The 24870-nt window shown below is 56.4% G+C and overlaps 2 protein-coding genes across 6 annotated transcripts in view; one reads left to right on the top strand and one right to left on the bottom strand.

The window, feature by feature from the left end:
- The window catches only part of MYH7B (myosin heavy chain 7B), a 36773-nt gene extending 21730 nt beyond the window's left edge, over positions 1-15043 (top strand). The window contains exons 21-37 of one of the 2 annotated variants that reach the window (XM_075012072.1): positions 26-171; positions 678-768; positions 1632-2021; positions 4442-4568; positions 6948-7066; positions 7580-7776; positions 8158-8507; positions 9015-9139; positions 9423-9538; positions 9690-9882; positions 10067-10270; positions 11149-11274; positions 12646-12816; positions 13272-13376; positions 14117-14212; positions 14500-14637; positions 14924-15043. In XM_075012072.1, coding sequence (XP_074868173.1) covers positions 26-171; positions 678-768; positions 1632-2021; positions 4442-4568; positions 6948-7066; positions 7580-7776; positions 8158-8507; positions 9015-9139; positions 9423-9538; positions 9690-9882; positions 10067-10270; positions 11149-11274; positions 12646-12816; positions 13272-13376; positions 14117-14212; positions 14500-14637; positions 14924-14935 — 2706 coding nt within the window. In that variant the 3' untranslated portion in view covers positions 14936-15043. The other variant, XM_075012071.1, reaches the window with a different exon arrangement.
- A 3619-nt stretch (positions 15044-18662) lies between these two features.
- Positions 18663-24870, bottom strand: part of TRPC4AP (transient receptor potential cation channel subfamily C member 4 associated protein) — a 61555-nt gene continuing 55347 nt past the window's right edge. For all 4 annotated transcript variants that reach the window (XM_075012073.1, XM_075012074.1, XM_075012077.1 and 1 more), the window contains 8 exons: positions 24641-24742; positions 22927-23010; positions 22551-22641; positions 21897-22037; positions 21007-21115; positions 20768-20880; positions 20335-20541; positions 18663-19555 (listed from right to left, as the gene is read on the bottom strand). In XM_075012073.1, the coding sequence (XP_074868174.1) occupies positions 19418-19555; positions 20335-20541; positions 20768-20880; positions 21007-21115; positions 21897-22037; positions 22551-22641; positions 22927-23010; positions 24641-24742 (985 nt within the window). In that variant the 3' untranslated portion in view covers positions 18663-19417. The remainder of the gene's footprint in view (positions 19556-20334; positions 20542-20767; positions 20881-21006; positions 21116-21896; positions 22038-22550; positions 22642-22926; positions 23011-24640; positions 24743-24870) is intronic.

The raw sequence follows: 24870 nt of genomic DNA, 5'->3' as shown, positions 1-24870 counted from the left end.
ATCTGTATTTCTTCTTTCTCCCCAGCTGGAAAGTTCCCTGGAGCAGGAGAAGAAGATCCGAATGGACCTGGAGCGAGCCAAGCGCAAGCTGGAAGGAGATCTGAAGCTGACGCAGGAGTCGGTGATGGATCTGGAGAACGACAAGCAGCAACTGGAGGAGAAACTCAAGAAGTGAGTGTAGCCAGCACCGGTGAAATGCCCCACAGCTGACTGCAGCTGGCAGAGGCAGGAACTGAGACAACTCTGCCAAGTTGTGGTCAGAAGTCCATGAACCAGATCAAACTCCTTCCTGGTGCTGCAGGTTTGGGGAGCCCAGAAGAGCGCCCACAGCTCTAAGATTAGCTGCCGTGCAGAGCTGTCACCAGCACCACCAGGGGCTGTAAATAGAGCCAGCAAGTCAGCAGGGCTGAGAGCATCTGCTGCTTCCCAGTTCAGGGCTGGGCCATGGGCCCCCTGGGGAACTGCCCTGCCACAGGGACGGGGTTAGGGGCTCTGCTGGAGCTCTCCAAGCAGTACGGGTATGAGTACAGGTTCATTCATGCTTTGGCACATGACAAAGCACAAGTCAGTGGCCTGCAGGGAAGTCTCCTGCACTGGCCTTGGCGGCGGGGACAGGCTGGGATGGGCCTGGCAGACGTTTTGTGCCTAACCTTGGGCCCGTGCCGGGCTCCGCGCAGGAAGGAGTTTGAGATGAGCCAGCTGAATTCGAGGATTGAAGATGAGCAAGTTCTTGGGGCCCAGCTGCAGAAGAAGATCAAAGAGCTGCAGGTAGATGGGCGTGGGGTGGAGACTGCCCAGAGTCAACCAAAGACCCAGCTGGCCCTGCTGAGCAGGCATTGTGCAGCCTCCTCCCTGCACCTGCTGTCCTCTGCCAGGAGTGGCCAGGGCTCTGCTTTCCGGCTGGGCAGCCTGAGCTAGTGTCTCCACGGCCCTCTCGCCAGACATGATCCTGCTTCTCCTGGCTGCCCCGCCAGCCCACCAGCTCCTTACATGCATGACCCTGTGGCGGGGGGCCTGTTACTCCAGCCAGGAGAGCAGCACGTGAGGGGCAGAGCCGCCCTTTGAGTGCTGACTCATGGCAGGAGCCTGGGGAACAAGCCAAGCCGGCACAGTGGGGCTGGTGAACTCCTATCAATGCCAGGCAGGAGCTGCAAGGGCAGAGGTTAAATGGGGGGTCAGGCATGGGGCTTGAGTGAAAGCCACCAGCCCAAGCTCCTGGCCTAGGGCACCACTAGAGCCCTAAGGCTTTGCCCATGCCTCAGAACGCAAATCCACCCCCAGCGTCACAGGCCAGGCTCTGGTCTTAGAGGGCCAGGCCAGAGGCCTGCGGCCAGCCTGCCCTTGCTGGGCGGGGGCTGGGCTGGGCTGGGCTGGGGAGCCACCGGCTTTGCTGGATCCACACTTGGGGGGCTGAGGCCCAGCTCTCCCGCCCAGCCAGGGCTCAGCAGAGCCAGCCTGGGGCTGCTGGGGGATGTTCTCCCCGCCCGTGTGCCTGCCGGCTGGGAGCGTGCCCCAGTGAGCTGGCCTGGGGCTGCAGGGGAGCTCTGGCTCCAGCTGTGGGGGCGAGGGTGCCGGTGCTGCCAGCGCCTTGCCCGGCCCCACGGCTCCCGGCCCGCTTTATGCCCCGGCAGGCCCGCATCGAGGAGCTGGAGGAGGAGCTGGAGGCCGAGCGAGCGGCGCGGGCCAAGGTGGAGAAGCAGCGTGCAGAAGTGGCGCGGGAGCTGGAGGAGCTGAGCGAGAGGCTGGAGGAGGCAGGCGGCGCCACAGCTGCCCAGCTGGAGATGAACAAGAAGCGGGAGGCGGAGTTCCTGAAGCTGCGCCGGGACCTGGAGGAGGCCACGCTGCAGCACGAGTCCACGGCCGCGGCACTGCGCAAGAAACACGCCGACACCGTGGCCGAGCTGGGCGAGCAGATCGACAATCTGATGAGGGTCAAGCAGAAGCTGGAGAAGGAGAAGAGCGAGTTGAAGATGGAGGTGGATGATCTGTCCTCCAACATCGACTATCTCACCAAGAACAAGGTGAGGGACGTGGGAGGCTGCAAGCAGGGCCACCCTGCCACTCGGGGTGGCTCAAGGCTGCTGGGGTGTAGGACTTAGGGTACCCAGAGTGGGCAGTGGTCAAGGCAGACTAAGGAGGCACGGAGGAGCCAGGGGCTCTGAGCCCAGCTCTGCTGGTCACTTGGCCAGGGCAGCGACTGCCCTGGCTGCAGCTGCACACGGAGACGACGGGGCAGAGCAGCTCTGCTGTGGAGGCGAGAGCACAGGCTGCAGCGGCTGGCACCAAAAGCCCAGGGCTCCCATCCGAGCTGCTGCACAGCGCAGATGCCCAGCTGAGCCGGCTGTATTGCTGGCAGCTGCAGACCAGAGCGCAGATTCCAAGGCCAGAGGGGACTGCTGGGCTCAGCCAAGTCCGACCTCCTGCGTCACACAGGCCGGCGACCTGCCCCAAGTCATCCCTTGTAGAGAAACGTCCGCCCTCAAATTCAAAATCCCCCGATGGCAAGATCCATCGGGTCTCTCCAGTGGCTGCAGCCATGGTTAATTACACTTGGGGTGACAAGTCTACACCTTGTTTCCAGTTGGAGCTCATCTGGCTTCAACTTCCTGCTGCTGGACGGGATTACGCATTCCTCTGCTAGGCCAAGGAGCCCAGGAGCAGATGTGTGCGAGTCCCCGGCCATCAAGGCACCGTTTTGCCTTCTCTTTATGCCGAGGGACTTCCTGCAGCCCGCCGCTCACCTGTGCGGGGCAGGGACAGACGCTGCCGACGCTGGTGGCAGCCACTTAGTTCACTCCCACTGGCTGAGCTGTACAGGAGATATTTCCACAAGAGCGTAAGCAGAGGTGACTGGTGCAGGGATTGCAGTGGAGGTCGCTGGCCCAGCCCCTGCTCCTCCTGTGCCCTGCCTCTTCCCCTCCCCTCCTGTCCCAGCTCCTCCCATGCTCCGCACCCATCCACCACTTCTGGTGCTAGTGGGGCGCACCCCCACCCGGAGTGGCCTGGCCTAGGATGCTGGCACTGCTCTCATACTGCTCTGTTCTGGGGGAGGCTCCCACCCGCATCACACGTAGCTCAATGCAGTGCTGAGGGTGACTGCCCCACATGCACTCCCATGCGTCACCTATGAGCATAAGGCAGGACAATGCTAAGGACAGCTAGCTACCTGTTCCGCGGGTGATAGGAGCTGTCAATGTGCAAACAGCAGCAAGCCTCAACAGCGCTAAGGACATGAACTGTCCCTTTAAATCAGGAGAACATCATCTGTGACCCCTGAACATGCTAACTGAAGCCTTCGCTCATCCAGGGAAATCTCACCAGCTACAGTTTTATTCTGGGGCTGCTCAATTAACTAGTGTTAACTCAAGCAATGGGTGCAAAACAAACCAGCCAGATTTACAGTGACATTGATTGTGGTTTTCGTCACCCTGCCAGACACCTACAGAACAGTGATTTAAACTCATTAGAAATGTCCCTGGACATTTTTCTGCATTTTCACATATCCTGACTTCAGCCGCAGCAAAAATACAGAGTGACCAGGGCTCAGCCCTGATTAGGTCCATTACAACTATCTGCACTTAAAAAAAAAAAAAAGAAGAGTCAAAAACACCCCACGAATAATTAGTGTTTTTCAAACCTCATGCAAGTAATGTAGTGAAATGCCTTTCTTGTGAAGGCACAAGGTACAAATTTAGGTTTTTTTTGTTTTTTTTTGAAAATACTGCACTCAGAATCAAAACAATGTGATGCTTTACAGGCTACAAGGCCACTCAGTCCTACTTCTTGTTTAGTCACTTGTTCAGGCGACAAGTTTGTTTACATTTATGGGAGATAAGTGCAAAAAAGAAGTGAACAATACTTTCATGTAAAAGTAAGACTAGACCTTTGCATGGCATTGCTGTAGTGAGCGCTGCAAGGTTTGTAACAGCCAGGCACGTTAAACGTTCAGCTGCCCCTTCATGCTCTGACTTGTAGATTGCACTCACTTTTTCACAGCACAAATATTGGTTATCAAAAATGTAAAAAGTGAGCCCTGCCCAGCCTGAGCCCTGTGCTGCAACTGAAATTGACACGTGGGAAAAATGTAGAAAAAACCCAAAACCATTAATACGTTCAATGTGGCAGGCCGCTATTGGCAGTCAACAGTGAGATGAAAACTGCAATCATCTGAACCATTTCCTGACTCTCGTGATAAAGTGTGATTTTTCCTCTCCTGAGATGGTCCCTTACTGGCTGGGCTCTGTGAGAGGCTAATTGAAATCCTGTTATGGCTCACCCAGCTGAAAGCAGGTCAAAGAAAGGGGATCCCCCCACTCTCAAACCGTGGGCTGGCAGGCATGACAGTCCCTGGGCCGGCATACTCAGCAGCTGGTCCTGTTTGGAAGAAAAAAGCTGTCTTGCTCAGGGTGGTGGCTGACGCTGACCTGGCTGCTTGCTGCAGGCAAACGCAGAGAAGCTGTGCCGGACCTACGAGGACCAGCTGAGTGAGGCCAAGTCCAAAGTGGATGAGCTGCAGCGCCAGCTGGCCGAAGTGAGCACCCAGCGTGGCCGGCTGCAGACTGAGAACGGTAGGTGTGGCACGTGCTGCTAGGCTCTGGGTGAGGCTGGGGAGCCCTGAGGCTGTCTTGCTAACCCGTGGGCCTGGGCTCAGCTGCCAGTGGTTTGGTCGGCTGCTTGGAGCGGTCAGTGTGCTGGTCAGGCCGGGAGCAGGTCACTGACTGTCAAACTAGCTACAGGCATAAAGGGAAACAAGAAGGCTTTTTTATAAATATATTAGAAACAAGAGGAAGACAGACAGGGTAGGGCCATTGCTCAGTGAGGAGGGAGAAACAGTAATAGGGAACTTGGAAGTGGCAGAGATGCTTAATGACTTCTTTGTTTTCATCTTCACTGAGAAGTCTGATGAAGGAATGCCCAACATAGTGAATGCTAGTGGGAAAGGGGTAGGGTTAGAAATTGAAATAAAAAAAGAACAAGTTAAAAATCACTTAGGAAAATTAGATGTCTGCAAGTCACCAGGGCCTGATGAAATGCACCCTAGAATATTCAAGGAGCTGATAGAGGAGGTATCTGAGCCTTTAGCTATCATCTTTGGAAAATCATGGGAGACAGATTCCAGAAGACTGGAAAAGGGCAAATATAGTGCCCATCTACAAAAAGGGAAATAAGAATAACCCAGGAAACTACAGGCCAGTCAGCTTAACTTCAGTGCAAGGAAAGATAATGGAGCAGGTAATTAAAGAAATCATCTGCAAGCACTTGGAAGGCAGTAAGGTAATAGGAAACAGCCAGCATTGGTTTGTAAAGAATAAATCTTGTCAAACTAATCTGATAGCTTTCTTTGATAGGATAAAGAGCCTTGTGGATAGGAGAGAAGCGGTAGATGTGGTATAGCTAGACTTTAGTAAAGAATTTGTTATGATCTTTCTTGATATTCTTATAAAAAACTAGGCAAATAGAATTTAGATGAGGCTATTATAACGTGGGTGCATAACTGGCTGGATAACCGTACCCAGAGAGTAGTTCTTAATGGTTCTCAATCCTACTGGAAAAGTATAAAAAGTGGGGTTCCGCAGGGGTCTGTGTTAGGACTGGTTCTGTTCAATGTCTTCATCAATGATTTAGATATTGGCATAGAAAGTACGCTTAAGTTTGCAGCTGATACCAAGTTGGGAGGGGTTGCAACAGCTTTGGAGGATAGGGTCATAAGTCAAAATGATCTGGATAAATTGGAGAAATGGTCTGAGGTAAACAAGATGAAGTTTAATAAGGACAAATGCAAAGTGCTCCACTTAGGAAGGAACAATCAGTGTCACACATACAGAATGGGGAGAGACTGTCTAGGAACGACTACAGCAGAAAGGGATCTAGGGATTATAGTGGACCACAAGCTAAATATGAGTCAACAGTGTGGTGCTGTTGCAAAAAAAGCAAACATGATTCTGGGATGCACTAGCAGGTGTGTTGTGAACAAGACATGAGAAGTCATTCTTCCGCTCTACTCTGCGCTGGTTAGACCTTAGCTGGAGTATTGTGTCCAGTTCTGGGCACCGCAGTTCAAGAAGGATGTGGAGAAATTAGAGAGGGCCCGGAAAAGAGCAACAAAAATGATTAAAGGTCTAGAGAACGTGACCTATGAAAAAAGGTTGAAAACCGCTATCATGTCTCCCCTCAATCTTCTCTTTTCCAAACTAAACAAGCCCAATTCTTTCAGGTATCTAAAAGGGAGTCATAAGGAGGAAGGAGAAAACTTGTTCTTCTTGGCCTCTGAGGACAGAGCAAGAGGCAACGGGTGTAAACTGCAGCAAGGGAGGTTTAGGTTGGACATTAGGAGAAAGTTCCTAACTGTCAGGGTGGTCAAACAGTGGAATAAATTGCCAAGGGAGGTTGTGGAATCTCCATCGCTGGAGATATTTAAGAACAGGTTAGACAGTCGTCTATCAGGGATGGTTTAGACAGTACTTGGTCCTGCCATTGGGGCAGGGGGCTGGACTTGGTGACCTCTCGAGGTCCTTTCCAGTCCTAGTGTTCTATGCTTCTATGTGACAATAACCAAAGATCCTTGCAGCCCCACTTGGAAGGGGAGAGCCCCTGGCATGAGGGGCAACAGGCCCACGGTTCAGGCCAGCAGCAAGCCAGGTTCTGCCCTCCAAGGCCAGGCTGGGACCATCCAGACCAGCGGCCGGCTCTTCGCAGCTTGGCGAGGCCCAGTGCTCGGGGGCTGGGAAGTGCTAGATTTACCCATTTTGTTTGATGCCAAGCCAGTCATTGCCAGGCCAGGTCCAGACTCCCCCCAGGGCTGTGGGCATTTGGGGGCACATGGTCCCCCCCTTGGGGCCCCTGGAACTGTAGGCAGTCGGGGGTGGTTCTGGCCCCAGGGAGCTGAATGACACGAGCGAAGGACTTTGGCCAGTTCCGTCAGGGCTGTTTGCCTTTGTCTACGCCAGGGGAGCTCAGTCGGCTGCTGGAGGAGAAGGAGTCATTCATAAACCAGCTGAGCCGTGGCAAGAGCTCCTTTACCCAGACTATTGAGGAGCTCAAGAGGCAGTTGGAGGAAGAGACCAAGGTAAGGCTGTGGGAGAGGGCAACGGCTCCCCAGGCCTTTTCTGTGGGAGGGAGGCTTGCGGGCCAGCGAGGGAGGGAGCCAGGGAGCCCAGCAGTGAGAGTTTGTACCTTGGCCAGACTGACACCGGGCCTGGCCCCATTCGTGGGCTCCCAGTCCAGCCAAGCCCGAGTCTGTGCTGAGCAGGAAAAATGTGCCATGGAGGATAGTGCTGCAGAGGGCCTTGGTGGGCCCCAGCCCCAGCTGGCCATGAGCAGCAGCCCAGCTGCAGCAGCAGCCGCCATCTAGAGCCTGGTGTGAAGGGAGCTGGGCGTCGGACGGTCTTCCAGCGTGCCACCCCGCCACCGCAGCTGAGCTCCCAGCCACAGACCAGGCCAGCCCCAGGCTGGCACTCCCCTGCTTCCGCTGGAGCAGCCCTGCCTGCCCGTGCGGAGGGGCTAAGCGTGCAGGCTGACTCCCAGCCCGGGTGTGGGGAGCCCCCTGTCCACCTTGGCTCTCCGGCCCTCCCCTCTGCAGTCCAAGAACGCCTTGGCCCACGCCCTGCAAGCCTCGCGCCATGACTGCGACCTGCTGAGGGAGCAGTATGAGGAGGAGATAGAGGCCAAGGGGGAGCTGCAGAGGACCCTGTCGAAGGCCAATGCTGAGGTGGCCCAGTGGAGGACCAAGTATGAGACTGATGCCATTCAGAGGACAGAGGAGCTGGAGGAAGCCAAGTAAGTTCCAGCCAGGGGCACGCATTGGGCACTGGCTGTCCAGCCTCCTGCGAGCAGACCTCCCATGGGGCCGCAGGTCTGCAGAGGGACAGGACACCTGCTCTGCAGGCGCTGCCATGGGTGGCTGCAGAGATGTCTCTGCGTTCCCAGGGAGACATGCAGGGAACGTGCATGCAGGGCTCTCTGTCCCTAGCTGCCAGCCACCAGCACCGCTCTGGCAGGGGCTCTGTGTGTGGGCCAGCGTGGCTGAGTGCCCAGTGGGTGGGCATTGGTTGCCCCCAGTTGCTGTGGGCTGGGGATCTGGCCCCCTGCTGGTTAGGGGGCCCGAGGTAGGCCCAGGGCACGGCCCAGCCCCTGGTGACACACAGTGGCTGCCGGCAGGAAGAAGCTGGCCATTCGGCTGCAGGAGGCGGAGGAGGCGGTGGAGGCGGCACATGCCAAGTGCTCCTCCCTGGAGAAGACCAAGCACCGGCTGCAGACTGAGATTGAAGACCTGTCCATCGACCTGGAGAGAGCCAACTCTGCCGCTGCCGCGCTGGACAAGAAGCAGCGCAACTTCGACCGCATCCTCGCCGAATGGAAGCAGAAGTATGAGGAGACCCAGGCCGAGCTGGAGGCCTCGCAGAAGGAGTCCCGCGGCCTGAGCACGGAGCTCTTCAAACTCAAGAACGCCTACGAGGAGTCACTGGACAACCTGGAAACGCTCAAACGCGAGAACAAGAACCTCCAAGGTACAGCAGCCAGCCCCAAGCATCCCGACCCTGGGGCTGGGCACAACTGAGCTCCGGTGCTCACATGCCTGTCCCTGGGGCTGGGCACAGCCTGGCTCTGGCAGCCAGTGCCACGCCCCTGAGGCTGCCCCAGACTGGGTGCTGGACATGGGGGCCTCCAGCTGCTTTGCTTGTCTGCTCTCGGCAGTTGTTCGTCTAAGGCGCCTTGTGTCACGGCATCATGGGCGCCCCCAGGCCAGCGCTGTGCTCAGCAGGCAGGGGCACAACCTCTCCACTGGGCCCACGGGCCAGCAGGGTGTGTGGGGGGGAAGGGAGGTTGCAGAACCCCTGCCTGGCCTCTTGGCCCAAATGGCCCACCTCAGGGAGGCCCCAATGTGGCGAGGCACAGCAGCCCCCGTGCCCGAGGCTGGGCAGTTGCCCTTGGCCAGGCAGGCCCAGGGCAGTAAAGCTGGAGGCAGCTGGGAGAGCACAGCCCACTGCCAGTTCCCCCCTTGCCCTCCCACCCAGAGGAGATCGCTGACCTGACCGACCAGATCAGCCTGAGCGGCAAGACCATCCACGAGCTGGAGAAGGTGAAGAAGGCCCTGGAGAGCGAGAAGTGCGAGGTCCAGGCGGCACTGGAGGAGGCAGAGGTGGGCTGGGGCTGCCCTGGGGGAGTGAGGGTGTGACACCAGCCAGCGCCCCATCCCACAGCCCTGTGCAGAGCGCTTGGGCTTGGCCCCCTCCTGCTGGGGCTCAGAGCGCGCCTCAGCCTGGGGGTCAGCCTGCCAGTGCTGGGGGGGCGGGGGAGACCACCTCTGCCCCTTGGGCTGCCCAGCGCAGGCCGGCTCCCTCCCACGACCCCTCAGTGCAGCCAGCGGGCAGGAGCTGGGCCAGCCCGGCGAGGCGCTAAGGGTGCTCTGCGGCTGCCTGCAGGGCGCCCTGGAGCACGAGGAGAGCAAGACCCTGCGCATCCAGCTGGAGCTGTCCCAGACCAAGGCCGACGTGGAGCGGAAGCTGGCCGAGAAGGACGAGGAGTTTGAGAACCTCAGGTGGGGGTGCTGGGGGGCAGCGCCTGCCTGTGCCCACCTCCGGGTGAAGCCAGCCCGCGGCGGGAGCCGGCCGCTTGCCCACAGGCAAGGCAGAGCCGCCCCCGCCGTTAGCTGCGTCCGCTGACCCCCTGCTCTGCACTCTCCTCCGCAGGCGTAACCACCAGCGCGCCATGGACTCCATGCAGGCCACGCTGGACGCCGAGGCCAAGGCCAGGAACGAGGCCATCCGGCTGCGGAAGAAGATGGAAGGGGACTTGAACGAGATGGAAATCCAGCTGAGCCACGCCAACCGCCAAGCAGCCGAGTCCCAGAAGCTGCTCCGGCAGCTCCAGGCCCAGCTCAAGGTCAGTGCTGCCCCACACCTGGGGCGGGGCCCGCTGCTGTGCTGGGGAGTGGGGCGACGTCTCTGGGGAGCTGCCTGCGCCCCAGCTGAGGGCAGGGCAGAGTCAGCGTCAGGCCTCCCTGGGGCTGCATCTGCTCCCCTCCCCCGGCTCTCACCCCATGGCTCTGCTCGGCTGCTGCGGGCAGGACTTGCAGATCGAGCTGGACGACACCCTGCGCCACAACGACGACCTGAAGGAGCAGGCGGCCGCCATGGAGAGGCGCAACAACCTGCTGGTGGCAGAGGTGGAGGAGCTGCGGGCAGCGCTGGAGCAGGCTGAGCGGGGCAGGAAGCTGGCGGAGCAGGAGCTGCTGGAGGCCACCGAGAGAGTTAACCTGCTGCACTCCCAGGTGGGCAGGAGCCAGCGCAGGCCCAGGGGAGCCCATGGGGCCCTGGCCAGGCGAAGCGGCTGCTGGGAGATGCAGCTTCCCAGCCTGTGGCCACACCCAGCCTCTTCCCCTTCTCTGCCCAGTCCCCCACCTCCCGCTCACCGCGCCAGCCAAATCCCCAGGCTGTAGAAAGGAGCAGGTTTTCCAGGGCTGGCCAGGAAGTGGCTCATCAACCTGCCACAAGCGGGGCCAGGCGCTGGGCTACCTGCAAAGACAGGGGCGCTGCCCCCTTGGGGGCCCTCTTCAGCAGGGCTGGCCGGAAAGGGGCAGGCAGGAAGGCGTTGTGTTGGAGGGGTTCTGCCAACGCTCCCGCCCTTTCCGGCTACAAGTGCAGCCACACAACCGGCGCGGGCTGAAGGGCCAGGCGAGGACTGCGCAGTCTTCAGCCCCGGAATGGAATCAAGCGATACCCAGCTGGTTGTGTCAGTAAATCCGGAACTGACCACCGCGGCCTCCGGGTTAGCACTGCGTGGCTGTTTCCCAGGGGCACTGCCGTGCTCATTGGCCAGCCACGCTGGAAGGCTTTCCACTTACTGGCAGCGGCTGGGGGGCTTGAAGGGTCGGACTAGAGCTAGGAAGAGCGGAGGGGTTGAGCGCTAAGACCCAGAGAATTCATTGCCTCTCACACCCACCACCCCTGCCTGGGGGTGATTTTCTGGGCCCCTACGCCCTGGGCCGCGGAGCTGGGAGGGCTGAGCCCGAGGCCTTTCTGTGCTGTGAGGACAGACGCTGGAGGGCATTTGAACCAGCCAGAGTACTGGCCCAGCCTGGCCCCAGCAGGGCCCCCCCGTGCCAGCCCAGCCCTGCGTGTGAGTAACCCTGGGCTGGTGCTGCTCTAGAACACAGGCCTGATTAACCACAAGAAGAAGATGGAGGCGGACATCGCCCAGCTGAGCACAGAGGTGGAGGAGGCCGTGCAGGAGTGCCGCAACGCTGAGGAGAAGGCCAAAAAAGCCATCACGGACGTAAGTGACGCATCGCAATGCCATGGGGCCAGCGGGATGGGGTCAGCACCCTGGCGCTGGTGGCTGGCGTTCGCAGGGTCCATGGCCAGCAGGGGTCACAGCGCCGCCCTGGTGAGAACTCCTAGGGCCTGTCCTACAGAGCAGAGTGTGCGGCAGAACCAAGCTCAGGGCCCTGGTGCACGCTACAGGGGGAAGTACCCCCCTGCGTACGACCAGCACTGAGGGCCTGCTCAGGGCAAAGTGCTTAGAGACGGGGCGCCTTCCCGCTAAAGCGCACCGAACCGGCCAACCACAAGTCATACGCGCAATTCCCTTCAGCCAACCAGCTCGCCCGTACCACTGCGTGACCTCCGGGCTCCACGCCCAGTCCACCCACCCTTCTCCCCCACCCCACCGGCAAACAACGCTGCACCTTCCAAGGAGTACGCTGTGCCAGGCCGAAAGGGTGTCAGAGCGGCTGAGGATGCAAACGACACCAGTCACACAGCTCTTGGTGCAGGCCTTCAGCAGAGCTGGACCCCCCACCCCGCTGTCTGACATCACAGCTCTGGAATACGTGCGCTGTTGGCCTATAGCCCCAGTCCCTTTTCCAAGCTTCAGCTCGTAGCAAAGATCCACCAGAGGCGTTGATGACAAAACGGAGGAACCTCCAGGGGCCCTGTGTGTCCTCAGCCATGCGGAGGGACTCCCACGGTGCTGTGCAAAATACAGCTGGAAAAGGGAGCTTGTCACATGAGCAAGTCCATGCGGGACTCCGGTCTGTGCAGGCGGGAGCCAGGCGCACAGCCGGCTGGAAGGTTTGCAGGGCAGTCCTGTCAGAGCAGCTGGTACCTCCCGGGGTGGTTGTTCCTTGACAGGCCAGTCAAGCTGCATCCCCTTCTCGGACAGGGTGACTCACTGTGCGGTGGGCGTGACGCCAGGAGCGGGCGTTTGAAATAGACCCAGCCAATGTTCAGAGCTTCAGGTACAGCAGAGATACAGCCTCCCCAGTACCACACTAGCCAGCGCCCAGAGCCCACTGTGTGTTACTCTCCCCTAGCCACACCCTGGGCTGCAGTTCTACGTGGGGGTGGCGCTTGCTTCGTGGCCGGCCAGCCAGTCTTCCTTGGCTGGCCTGGAGAGCCCTGGGCTATGTACGGCTCCCACGGCAGGTACTTGCTGACAGCTCAAACCCCACTCAGCCACGCTCCTGGCGACAGCGTTCCACCTGCGTGAGGAGTAAGTGGGGTGCCGAGGCCTGTGCGGAGGCGCACCACCACCACCAGCCAGCGAGCTGCTGTCCCTCCCGTGCACGGCCAGCTGCCCTTGTGATGGCCCGAAGGCTGGCTGGGGGCCACACTGAGCTCTCCCCTCCCCTTTGGGTCCCGCCAGGCGGCCATGATGGCGGAGGAGCTGAAGAAGGAGCAGGACACAAGCGCGCACCTGGAGCGGATGAAGAAGAACATGGAGCAGACCATCAAGGACCTGCAGATGCGCCTGGACGAGGCCGAGCAGATCGCCCTGAAGGGGGGCAAGAAACAGATCCAGAAGCTGGAGGGCCGGGTATGTGCTGGCAGTGCCAGGGCAGCAGCAGCTCTCTCGTGTCCCTCGCAGGGCCCTGTGCCTGCTCCTAGGGCAGGGCTGGCTGCTGCCAGGGCCCCAGGATCTGGGGTTTAATCACCTGAGCAGAGCCTAGCTCAAGCCCCAGTCACCCCCAGAGTCCCCCCCCATGCGCACGGGGCAGCCCCTCCTTCCCTTGCACCAAGGCCACGCTCTGCCCCAGCTGGGCCCAGGCAGCCCTTCAGCCTGTGGGCAGTGCTGGCAGGGAGAGAGCCTGCAGCAGCGACTGGGCGCCTGTGCCCGTCCCTCCCCTTGTGCCCCCACCCCACAGGACAGGGCCCCAGAGCAGCCTGGTAACTGCAGCGAGGCCCCAGGGCAGAGGGGCGTCCTGCACCGGCTCCTGCCCAACCAGGCCGGGTAGCAGGGAGCCACAGCCAACTGCCCGGCCTCTGCCGCAGGTGCGTGAGCTGGAGGGGGAGCTGGACATCGAGCAGAAGAAAACGGCCGAGACGCAGAAAGGCATCCGCAAGTACGAGCGGAGGGTCAAGGAGCTGACCTACCAGGTACAGCCAGGATGGGCGACCAGCCCTCCTCCCCGCCACCCGCCCGCTTCCTACTCCTCCCCCTCCAGTCTCCCAGCCCCACACCTTTCTCTGCACAGGGCCGCCCCCAGCTTCCCTGCCCCACATGCTGGGCTCCAAGCTCCTCCCTGCCCCACACTCCTACTTCTTCAGCCTGCTGCAGTCTCCCAGACCCACAGCTGTCCTGGTACCGGGCTCCTGGCCTCTGGAGCTGTACCTACCCCATGCCCAGCCATGGTCCCTTTAATTCATGGCCAAGTACTTTTTACATGCACCGATACATGTGCAGACATGCGCTACCCAGGACAAACACTGCTGGCTGGGGGCGCTCTGCTAGTCAGCTGCCCAAGCACTCAGCTGCCAAGGACCACTGGTGCCAAGCCTCAGCCCTGCAGGAGGCCACAGGGAGACCCATCCCCTCCCCTCCCATCCCATGCCCAGCAGGTCACATGCAGGGAACCTCCTGGACTCTCCCAGCCTGGTCCAGGGCAACACAGGGCTGCTGGCCTTGTCCCATCCCCAGCTTCTCCTGCTGCCCTGGGCTCTGCAGGAGGCAGCTGTGTTGGGGGTGGGGGGCCTGTTTTAGTGACGCTTCACTGGGGCCTGGGGGGGCGGGGGGTGGGATCTGCCTGCAAAGTGCAGGCAGCAGCTTGGCCAGGGAATGGGGCAGGCCAGGTGGCAGGGCGGACGGCTCACCTGAAGCCCCACGGGGGCTCTTTCAGACCGAGGAGGACAGGAAGAACCTGGCACGGATGCAGGAGCTGATTGACAAACTGCAGAGCAAGGTCAAGAGCTACAAGCGCCAGTTCGAGGAGGCGGTAAGTGCCGGGCCAGGTTTAGCGCACTCCTGCCCTCCCGCCAAGGCACACCTGGCCCCACCCTGTCAGCCCTGGAATAGCCTGGGGTCCCCTTCGCTCAGCATGGGAGCCCGAGCGATCTCCCAGGCCTGAGTCAGCCAGACACGTGCACTGCTCGCCTGGGGGTGAGCCCCATGACTCTTACCATTGCTGCCCAGCCCTGCTGAGGGAGCTGCCAGGAAGGGCACAGCCAGCCCCTCGGTCCTGGCTGCAGCTGGTCTCTGCTGAGCCTGTGCATGGCCCCACAGGAGCAGCAGGCCAACTCCAACCTGGTGAAGTACCGCAAGGTGCAGCATGAGCTGGACGATGCGGAGGAGCGGGCCGACACTGCCGAGACGCAGGTCAACAAGCTGCGCTCCCGCACCAGGGATGTCATCACCTCCAAGGTAAGCAGGGCTCCACGGGCCGCCGCCCGCTGACGGGAGGGGACAGCCCACAGGCAGCTCCGCCTTGGCACCAGCACCAGGGCCGTGGCCCACAGCTGCCAGCTCTGATAATGGGTCGACATGGGAGGCCCCTGGGGCTAGGGCAAGACTAACCCTCTGCTCCAGGGAGCTGTGGCCATACACAGGAAGGGCAGCTGCCCCCAGGGGTGAGCCCTGCCCCCAGGCTCTCCCCTGCAGCGCTCCTCCTGTTTGGCCGCTGGCCTGAGGCTCTCTTCTCTGTTGGCAGCACGAGGAGTAGGAGCCACAGCGCTCCCTGCCGCCACCGCCCGCCTGCTGTGCTGAAGCTGCAACTGGCTGCAACAGTCATTGCTGAGTCCGTCCTGAGTAATAAAGACACTTGGGAAGAGCATGGGCTCCTTGCCGTCCTTGGGGGTAGGGGCAGGTAGCCCCAGCAGAGCTCTGCATGGCCAGGCTCCCATCAGCCGGGGCGGCTCTGGACCGACCGTTCACACTGGCCTGGAAGTGCCCAAGCCAGCTCCTGAACCCAGGTTTGGCTGGGGAACAAACCCAAGCCCCCGATTAGCCCCTGAGAGGCGCTGGCAGGGAAGGTGCAGCCCTCTGCAGTCTAACCAGCTTCCCAGCACAGGGCCTCAGCCCTGCTCGAAGGACCGTGCTGAGGAGGGGCATGCGCGTGCTCTCTCCATACACCGCTCCCCTGGGGAAGAGCTGCTATTACCTCGCCCCAACCCACCGAGGACACAGGCAGCAACTGGGGCAACCTTCTAGTGTCAAACCTGTGACCCACATTTGCCTCTGCGACTGTTTCTGGCCGCAAGCCCAGCCTAGCAGCTCTGGGGGCAGGAGGGGGCGTCAACCCTCTGGCCCAGGAGAAGGCAGGGCTGCCCAGGTCCCTGGGCTGCAATTCCAGCCACAACAGTGGTGGAAGGGGAGGTCCTGCAGATCTGGTGCCCGGGCTTTAGCTCACTGAGTGAGGAGTCTGAACAGGCCCTTTCCCCTGGGGCCGTGTGGACAAACCAGAGCAGGGGTCTGGCTGTGGTGCAGGAACCCCCTGCAACTGGCCCAGGCAGCTGACACCCCCTCATACTGCTGGAATAGCACAGCAGAAACATCGGGCTGGTCCTACGGGACTCGCCCACTGCTGGGGCTGGAAGCTGACAGGCCAGCATGGCAGCTAGGGGTGTTAATGGCTAGCTGGGAAACCTCTCCCTGAACACAGGGTTAGCTGGTGGAGCTGGAGCAGATCCATGGGACCCACCCTGGGCAGACCACTCCAGGCCAGCTGGGGCAGCCTTCATCCATTCCTAATTGTGGCATAGACGTGCCCTGCAAGAGCTGGGCTCTGGTCTCCCTGCCTGTGGGGACCTCCCACAGAGGCAGCGCTCTAAGGCATTCAAACCCAGAGAAACAAAGGGTGACACAAGAGCCCTCCTTCCCCTGCCTGCGAGGCAGCCTCCTACTCCTGGCTCCTCACTCGCAGTGGCTTACCTCCCCCATCTCCTGCCCCAGAGCGTGCTCCCTACTGTTCGCAGCTGGCAGCAGCACGTCAGACCAAGCTTTCTGAGGTCACCAACCTGGGCCTCGCACAGTGTCCTTGGGTTGCTGTAAAATAAGGGCACCGCACATGGCCCTGCCCACCAGTGGGTCAGGAACCAGGCAGGCTCGACTGCAGCCCAGCTGTTCTGCACTGGCTTAAGTTTAGGTAACTTGTGCACAGCCAGCTTGTGTGGGGGACCAGCCTCACCTGCCATCCAGCCGAGAGCGTCCCTAAGGCTGGGATGTGGGCCCCAGAGAGCAGAATGCCAGTCAGCCCACAGCCCAAGGGGATACCCCACTTAGGCAGGGAAGGGGCAGAGCCTAGTGCCAGGCTAGGCAAGAAAGACACCTTGCCACTTGTTTCTTTTAAAATAGAGTCTTTAATCATTTCCATGGAACACGCTCGTTTGCAGTTAGTAAATGGGCAGTAACGCAGGCAGCACACATCTCAGCAATGCGTTTGGGATAGCGCAGAACTCCAGGGACATGAACCAGCTGGGAGCCCACCGCCCCACCCTGCCAGGGCCCAGTGCCAGGGCTGCTCTCTGTGGTCCCTCGCGTTAACACTCCTGCCCTCGCACCATCCTTGAACAAGAGATTGCCACCACATTGAGTGAAGGACTGAGCCACTTGCAGGGTAGCTTTGTTTGAGCAGCTAATGAAGGAAGTTCCCTGGAAGCTGTGAGCCTGAGCTTTCATCCCAATCTATTCAGCGCCTTAAAACAAAGCTAAACAATTCTTCAAAACCTCAGCTTCTGAAGGATCCTCTGTCCCGTCACCTAACCCAGAGCTGTCCCCTCCAGGGAGGCCAGACCAGCTCCTTGGTGGGAGGGGAGACTGCTTCCTAACACCTCCCTGCAGCACACCAGATCCATCAGAACCAGGTGATAAAGAGCTGGATCCAAGACCAGGCCCGGAGCTGCCTGCAGTCATGACAAGCCAAAACCCACAGAGAGAGGGTGTCCCAAGCCAGTTTCCCTGGGCGTTGGGACACTTTAGCTGCTGCCTGCCAAGGGCAAACACAGCTTGGCCCCTATCTGTGCGTTCTAGAAATACACAGAAAGATATGAGTAAAATGGAGTCTCCGCAGGTTTGTAGCATCCATCTTGAGAAGCAACAGTTAGCTGGATGAGGGGACGTATTCTTGTCATTTAAAAGCCTTTTCGTTTGAAGCACTTATTTGAAAGTGTACATCTATTACAAGTAAGAATAAGCAGAGTCACCAATCCCACAAGTAGCCTAGGAGAAACACAAAGGGGGAGAGGCAAAAAAAAAAGTTGCTCCTGAGGAACACCCGATAAGGAGAGTTGGGGCTGCCATGGCATTAGGTTCTCCCAAAGTGCTGACCCCTTTGGGGGAAGGCGTCTACTGATACCGGGTGTAAGTCTCCACAGGGGAAGGAAATTCTGCAAGGAGAGACATTAAAAGCCCCTTCACACTCCAGCTGGACGCACTGGGTCAGCATCTGCGGAACTTGTCTGCCCTGGCGCTCCACTCCCTGCTTTACCCATCAGTGCACGGGGGACACCAGCATGTGGATTAAGACGAACATGGACACTGTTGGACTTCCCAGTTCTAACAGCACAGCTAGATACAGAGGTCAACGCTCTCCAGAGCCACAGCTCTTCAGATGGTGCAATCCAATGGCAGGGACTGAGCAGCCGCCCTACCTGTGCCACCCTGCTTCAAGGAGCCAAAGACTTTCATGCCTTCTACTGGCAAAGGTCCCACATCTCGAGAGCTCCACTGTGTGCTTGGCCCAAGCTGGCCAGGCAGGAGTTGCTCGCTCTCCCTCCCTTCTGCGCTCAGATGAAGTCTGAGGAAGGAGGTGCCAGTCGAGGAAGGGGAGGACGCTGCCAGGCAGAGGTACCCTCACACCACAATGTATTTGAGGGCTATGCCCAGGAACTGTCTGACCTAACAAGCATTAGTGTAAACTTAAAATCTAAACAATTAAAATGCACCTGTGCAGTGTGGGACCAGTGGTCTCAATGTCAGCCACAAGATGCCAGAGACTTGCTTTGAAAGCAGAGGCTCAGCAATGCCCTGATGTACTTCATCCCAAACACTCTTGGGCCACATCCATCACCTAGTCTCGGAGCGATGGGTTCTGGTGCTGGTGATGAGGAGGACATGCAAGCTCAGGCCAAGCAACCAGAATTTTGCCAAAACCTTTTCTTAAACATACTTCACAAAGTGATTTTGAGCAGAGATGTTTGTTCCCAGCACTGTTATGCTGCTTAGAACAAAGACAAGAAACACCCAAACCTCCAAGTAAACATTGCACTTCAAAATTAATGCTGTTGTGTTAGTTTAGGGTGCTGAAGACAGCAAGCTTAGACTCCAGGGTTGGGGTTCCAGGCACAGCACAGTGGCATGAGCTGTGCCAGGGCAGAGAACCTTGCAGCAAAAGCAGCGCTCCTCAAGGCCATTTTAAAACCAGATTAGTAACCCAAGAAGGGACAAGCCACAAGTTTAAAAATCAGTCATTTTAATCTGTTAATGCCCGAGCAAAGCTAGGCCCCGGACTGCAATTTCATCCTGAAGCATCGCTGCTCTCTGCAGCCTGCCTTCCAACAGGAAGGCTCTGCTAGAAGGAGAGCAGGAGTCAAGGTTTCCTCCGAATGACACAGCACAGGTGTGGGCTGAACGGATTTATCCCCAAAAGCCAAAAAAGAGATGGCAGAAAGGTGACTGGAGCTACAGCATTCAGGAATTCAAACATGCACACTCCAACCCCCCGCCCCCGGTGCTGCTAACCCTGCAAAGGCTGCTCCTGGCAGACGCACACGGGGCAGCTGCATGTGCTTGGGTGTCAGATTGTGGTTTGGACACTTGGGGCCTGTTCTGTGCTTTTTAACCTCTTATTTCAGGTGGCCACAAGGAGAAGCCACAGCTCACGTGGAGTATTTTTGTCTACCAATGGAGCAGGCTGGCACTAACCACACTGCACCAGAGGGACCAGGAAAAAGGCCAGTTTTTGCAGGTGATTATTGTTATCCCCAAACAAGAGAAGATCCATCGCTGAACACGCTGCCCGGAAGCTTACAAAGTCCTGTCCTTCAGAGATTGGAGGGGTAGGGGAGGGAGGGACAGAGGGTCTTCAACAAAGCAGTAACATCCACGGTGCCAAGCTGGTGCACGCACGCTACGCAGCGTATCCCTGAAAAGCCACCATTGGCCAGACACCCTCCCAGCGCTGTCCATTCGAAGCCCGTCCGAAGGGTCACTCCTCAGTAAAATCTCTGTCAATGTCCATATACGCCTCGTCGATGTAGCTAACTATGGCACAGGGTGACGTCCGGTCGGGACTAAGCAGTATAGATACAGTCTCTTTCCAGTAGGTAAAACTAATACAGGAACTCTGGGGGAAGAGAGAGAGAGAGACACACACAGATACATCAGGTGACAGGCTCGGAGTAACCCTCCCTGAGTTGCCCCCAACCAAGAGCTACAAACATGACCCTGATTCCCCCAAAAGCAGAGAAAGCTGAAGGGCATTTTCAGCCAGGTTGGATTTTCCCATCAGGCTTACACTGTAACCGCCCAGGTACCGTTAACCCAACTCCACGTCAGCAGAGCTGCCCCATACAACGGATGTACAAGCTGGACATGGCTGCATGCACAGAAGCCAGCCTGCCCCAGTCCACTTGTTCATGGAGGAGATTCAGATGGGGAGCAGTATGGCATCTGAGAGCCCACACCCCACAAAGCTCTTCCTTTCTTGCTGCAAACGGGATGAGACTATTTACTACAGCCAACGGCCTGACAAGAGTAGAGGGGATTCAGGCAAGGACAGGGCAGAGCTGCAGCTGAGCATTCCACAGGTGAATGACAAGGAGAACCAACCCACACCCAGGCCCTACATGTAGGTGGCATTCAGGGGGTGGGTGGGTGGTTACACTCTTGCCACCCTTCTGGACAGAGTGCCATCGCCATTGTGAGCAGAGGACAGAATGGATTCAAGCCCTACACCTGCCTCACACACTTCTGACGACGTGTGCCCAGGCACTGGGCTGGTGAGACACTAAATCGGCACTTGAGAAAGCTGCATTTCTTTACTCCCCTCACTGCCCCATCCGCGTGAGCAGGGACACAAGCAATACCACAGGTCTCCCCCAGGGCAGCAGGGGTCAAACACACATTTTCTAAGCAGGTGCTGTCTTTGTCTTTGTTGAGGTAATGCTGTTGCCAGAATCGCAGAAGACTATGGAAGTTGTTCAGGATGAATCCTGGGTATTTCTGCGTATACTCCATCTCTTGCAGGGTGTGCAGGTAGAAGGGGAGCTTGTCCTTCCTTCGGGCCAGCATTAAGATAACTAAGCTTGTGTTCAAACAACTGACATTTTCCTACAGGGAAGGAGACATGGTAAATCAAATTACAGAAGAATGGCACGACCAAGTATCCCACGAAACTAAAGCAGAATTCGTGCAAGGACCAAACCTATCAACGAGAAATGCCTCTAACACTTAGCACACAGGAAAGACAAGGATGTCTTAAGAGGTCAGACCCCGAGCCCCATTCATACCCATAATGAACGATTACAGCAGTAATATTTTAATGTCAGCTCTTTACCTGTGTGAGGGTCTGTACATGAATAATATTAATGAGGCGGAAAAGGAAGGACATTCTCATGGTCATCTGAGACATGTATGATAACAGGCGGCACTCAGACAAGACTTCGGCAACTACAGGGAAGACAACCAAAATATTAGGTTTACAGAATTCAGGTTAAACACATGGGCCAAGCTACACTCCTGGTAGGATTTTAAAGCCTGATCGCAGTCTCTCACCGAACTGCCAAGTCCTTTTACCTTTAATATCAGACAGGTTCTCAAATCGGTCCAGAGACAATGTAATGCAGCGAACCAACATGTTTGAGTCAACCAGTGAACTATTGATCTGATTCAAGAAGATCTGAAACTGAAGACCAACATTTTAGTGCTATGTTTGAGTGATGTACTCCAGACAGACAGGAACAAGCACTTATGCAGCAGGGCTTCAGACATTTTGTGACTGTTAACCAGCTATACATGATGCCTGCCATGAACAGTTATTAAGCGTAATTGCCCACTGCAGGGAGGGCAGCAGAGAAGGCCCTGCGATGAATTCACAAACAGCCTTTGGAAAAGTTTCTGCAGAACTGTGTTCCACCATCGGTGCTTTTGTTTACAAGGGTTCAGTCTTGGGCCAGGCTGCTTACAATTGTGCCATTTCACTTTCCAAACATGGCTTATGCGTCCGTGTGCGTCGATTACCTGAAGCAGTGCCTCCGAGGTGCCAATGCCCCACTCCTTTCACAGGTAGCCAGGAAGCCTAACTGCCATGTTTGAAGTGATGGCATGATAACGTTTCACATTCCAAGCAGCTCGCCTCTCACAAACAGTAAGGGGCCCAATAAAAGATATTAACAGACCCAACTTTGCCCCTCTAATGTCCTCGGACCAACACCACTCTATCACCACAGCATATTCCCTACTGGTCATGTTAGCACAAGCAGCCAGCTGGTGCGCTTCTCTACAGCTCTAGTGCTAGATGTTCACTTAGTTGCTGTCAGCAACAAGGAGTTTGAGCCCCCAGCACCAACTTATGATTGACTTTTGCTCTTATCCAGAAAAAGGGGCAAATTAACTCATACACACCACAGCACTGTACACGTTATCTGGCACAGAGCAGGGGAGTTGTTTTTTTGGAAGAGATTTACCTTTTCATCTGTGTTGATATATTTGTTGAACCTCTTGAACGCATCAATGTTGAATTTCATCAGTTCTCCAAGCAAATCAAAGTAACTCTGAAGCACATCCCGGGATTTGCACTCGCTGTCAACAATGCAGTAGAGAATATGCTGGCAGCAAAGGAAAGAGCATTAGCACCATATTTTAGCCTAAGCTACCAGTGACTCAGATTCTTATGCTTGCGATTCAAACCCTGCTTCAAAAAGTTCATCCACAATTCATTCTTTTTAAAGTAAGCCAGGAGACTCTTTTCTACAGCACCTGCAATGGCATAGTGAAGACCTGAATCTAAGGTAGGTACCAATCACGTGGTATCTGGCTAGCGCCAGTAAGTGCCCTAGTTCCCAGCTTCAGATTAAATTCCACTTACCAACTATGCTCACATTACAACATTTTAGGTCCTTATCATAGCTTTCCCAAACACGATCACCCCCTAATTTATTTTGTTGTTGAAAACAAAGCTCTGCTTCCCAAAGGTGTTGTATTAAGAGCTGCTTATTGTTGTAGTGAATTCTAGCACTCATTTTGTAAGTTTCCTGAATTTTTAAAAAAAAATTAAACACACCAATCCCCAGGGAGATACATACTAAGTTTGTTACAGTGTACCTGTGCTAGATTATTACCTCCAAGAGTCCTCTCTTTAGCAGGAACATCTGGTCTGCATAGGAAGTGGCACCTCGTAGAAAACTTTCCACTGCCCTGGCCTGCCAAAACCTGAAAACAATACACAAATGAAGCTCTGCTAACTCAGTATGCATCGCTGGGGGAAGTTCTCCCCCATACGTCTCAGGCTAGGTCAAGTTCCCCTGTCCATTTAGTTTCAGCACACAAGAGGTGGAAACCGATTCTACTGAAGTCACAATTCCACACAATGGGAGAAACCAAATCAAAGGATTCAAACTCTTCTCAGAATGGATAAATTCTGAGCTGTGGAACTCTGGAGACTAGCAAGCTTTCCCATCCACCAAAGATGGGCACAGCCCAGGGTACAGGACCCACCTGAATGAGGACTCAGCTGGTTCCTTCTTCATGACCTGTAGCAGCCTGGTTAACAAACCTCTTTTCCCATCGCAGACTAGACTTCTAAAGTATGGAGAAAAAGATATTGGAAATATTAGCAAATACCAAAGAAACATGAGTGCCGTGATCAGGAGCAGCAGGCCCGACAGCCCCGAGTGGGAATGGGCTGTGAGTTCTTGCTGCACCTTTGTGGAAGGGAGCCTTTGGTTGAGAAATCACAGCATTTTAGTACTGGAATTCAGACCCAAACGAATGAATACCAAACTGAAGCACAGAGCCAGTCACAGCACCTTGACAAATGGGAAGAATCCCATTTATTTGGAGAGGGCGTGGCTCCCGAAGCCAGCAAGGGCAGGAAATGCAGCCCGAGCCATGAAGCGAATGGTACGTCCATGTGCTTACACCATGAGCCAAACAGCAGCGGTAAGGCAGGACAATTTAGGGAAGGGATTCTCTTTGCTACTGTGCAGGATGCAGCCTGGAGCCTGCAGAGCAAAGCTTTCCACAAAGGAGGGCACTGGCTAAGGGAGAACTTAGTGCAATCAGAAAAATAGGGGAAGGCTCCTTGCAGCTTACACAGGCTGGAAAAGTTTCCCTGCCTCCCCTATCTAACACAGCTGCAACACAGGCCAGTAGTGTCCTCTGGGCAGCTGAAGGAGGGCCACAATGGCAGCAGTGCTCGAAGGAGAGAGTTTGGTCAACAAGAGTGCAGGTTTCTCACCAATAAGGCACACAAGGAGTTGGTGATGTTTAAGACCTGGGGCAGCCCATTGTGTGCCAAAGACTCCTTTATAAGTCAATGGCGCCTACCTCCTCACACGAGATGTCTGGTCTGAAACATTAGCTGCGCGGTTTATTGACCCGACTGCTTTTGCTGGCTGTGTCTTCCCAGCCCAGCAGAGGGCAGGGGCTGCATTCATGTGTCTTGCACATGACCTGAACTGTTTAGTGAGGACTTGTCTTCGTAAGTCACATGGATTTAACCTGAATTAGTATCACAGAACCAACCCCTGTGGGGACTCCAATGGGTTTTCACATTGTCAGTTTAACTTCTTTTGCTATTAGCCACTCAACCCGCTTTGCAGGTACTCAGATCTAGTTCACTAAACTGATCCAGAAACCAGATTCAGGTAAACAGATGTAATGTGTGGGCAGCCCAGGCCTAAATCCAAACTCAGAAATAGTACTGGTGGTATTCACAAGCTAGGAAGAGTCCAGCTTGCTTCCCACCGCTCAGTTTGAGAGGCTGGCAGTTAGAAAAGCCAGGTCTGCTGCTCAGCTGACCATGTAACATGGAGAGCACAGAGAACCGTTAAAATCCACATGCCATTGTCAGAGTTGCTTTTTAGAGTGTAAGTGCACCTTAAAAGGCGAGTGAGTCATTGCTATGACAAGGGTAGCAGTTTCTTCCTTTGAGGAATCTGTCTCTTCCCCTGGCAGTTTGATGGCCTGACAGAGCAATGCTGTTCCATAGGAATGTGGCATTTTCTACTAGCTTCTTTCACATGAGAGAGCTGGAAATAAGTCTCCGCATTTCCATAGTTTCCTAATGGTTATGCTGCTGCAACCCACTGCTGAAGTTAAGGGAATGAGGCTTTGTGAAGTACTTCAAACAGCAGATTGAGAAAACTAATGTAAGCAGCTACCACACTTTCAGGGTTTAAGAAAACAAGAACTACCACTTCCTTCCTACCTGTCTGTGTTGACAACAGCTTCCACTTCAGGGATGTTGGCTTTGAGGGAGATTGCACTCAATTCATTAAGTTCTTGGCTGTTTAACAGAAGATACTTGTTCCTGAAAACAATCACGGAGAGAAAAGGGAAAATGAAGCTGAGCACACTCATACATCTCCTTAATTTATGATGTATGTAATGCTGCAGATGCAGCATGCATAACTAGCAAGCAGCAACCCAAGACCATGC

Source organism: Carettochelys insculpta, chromosome 17 (assembly GCF_033958435.1).
Source record: "Carettochelys insculpta isolate YL-2023 chromosome 17, ASM3395843v1, whole genome shotgun sequence".
NCBI lineage: Eukaryota > Metazoa > Chordata > Testudines > Carettochelyidae > Carettochelys > Carettochelys insculpta.
Note: the sequence above shows the minus strand (reverse complement) of the source record. Positions and strands in the feature narration are given on the sequence as shown.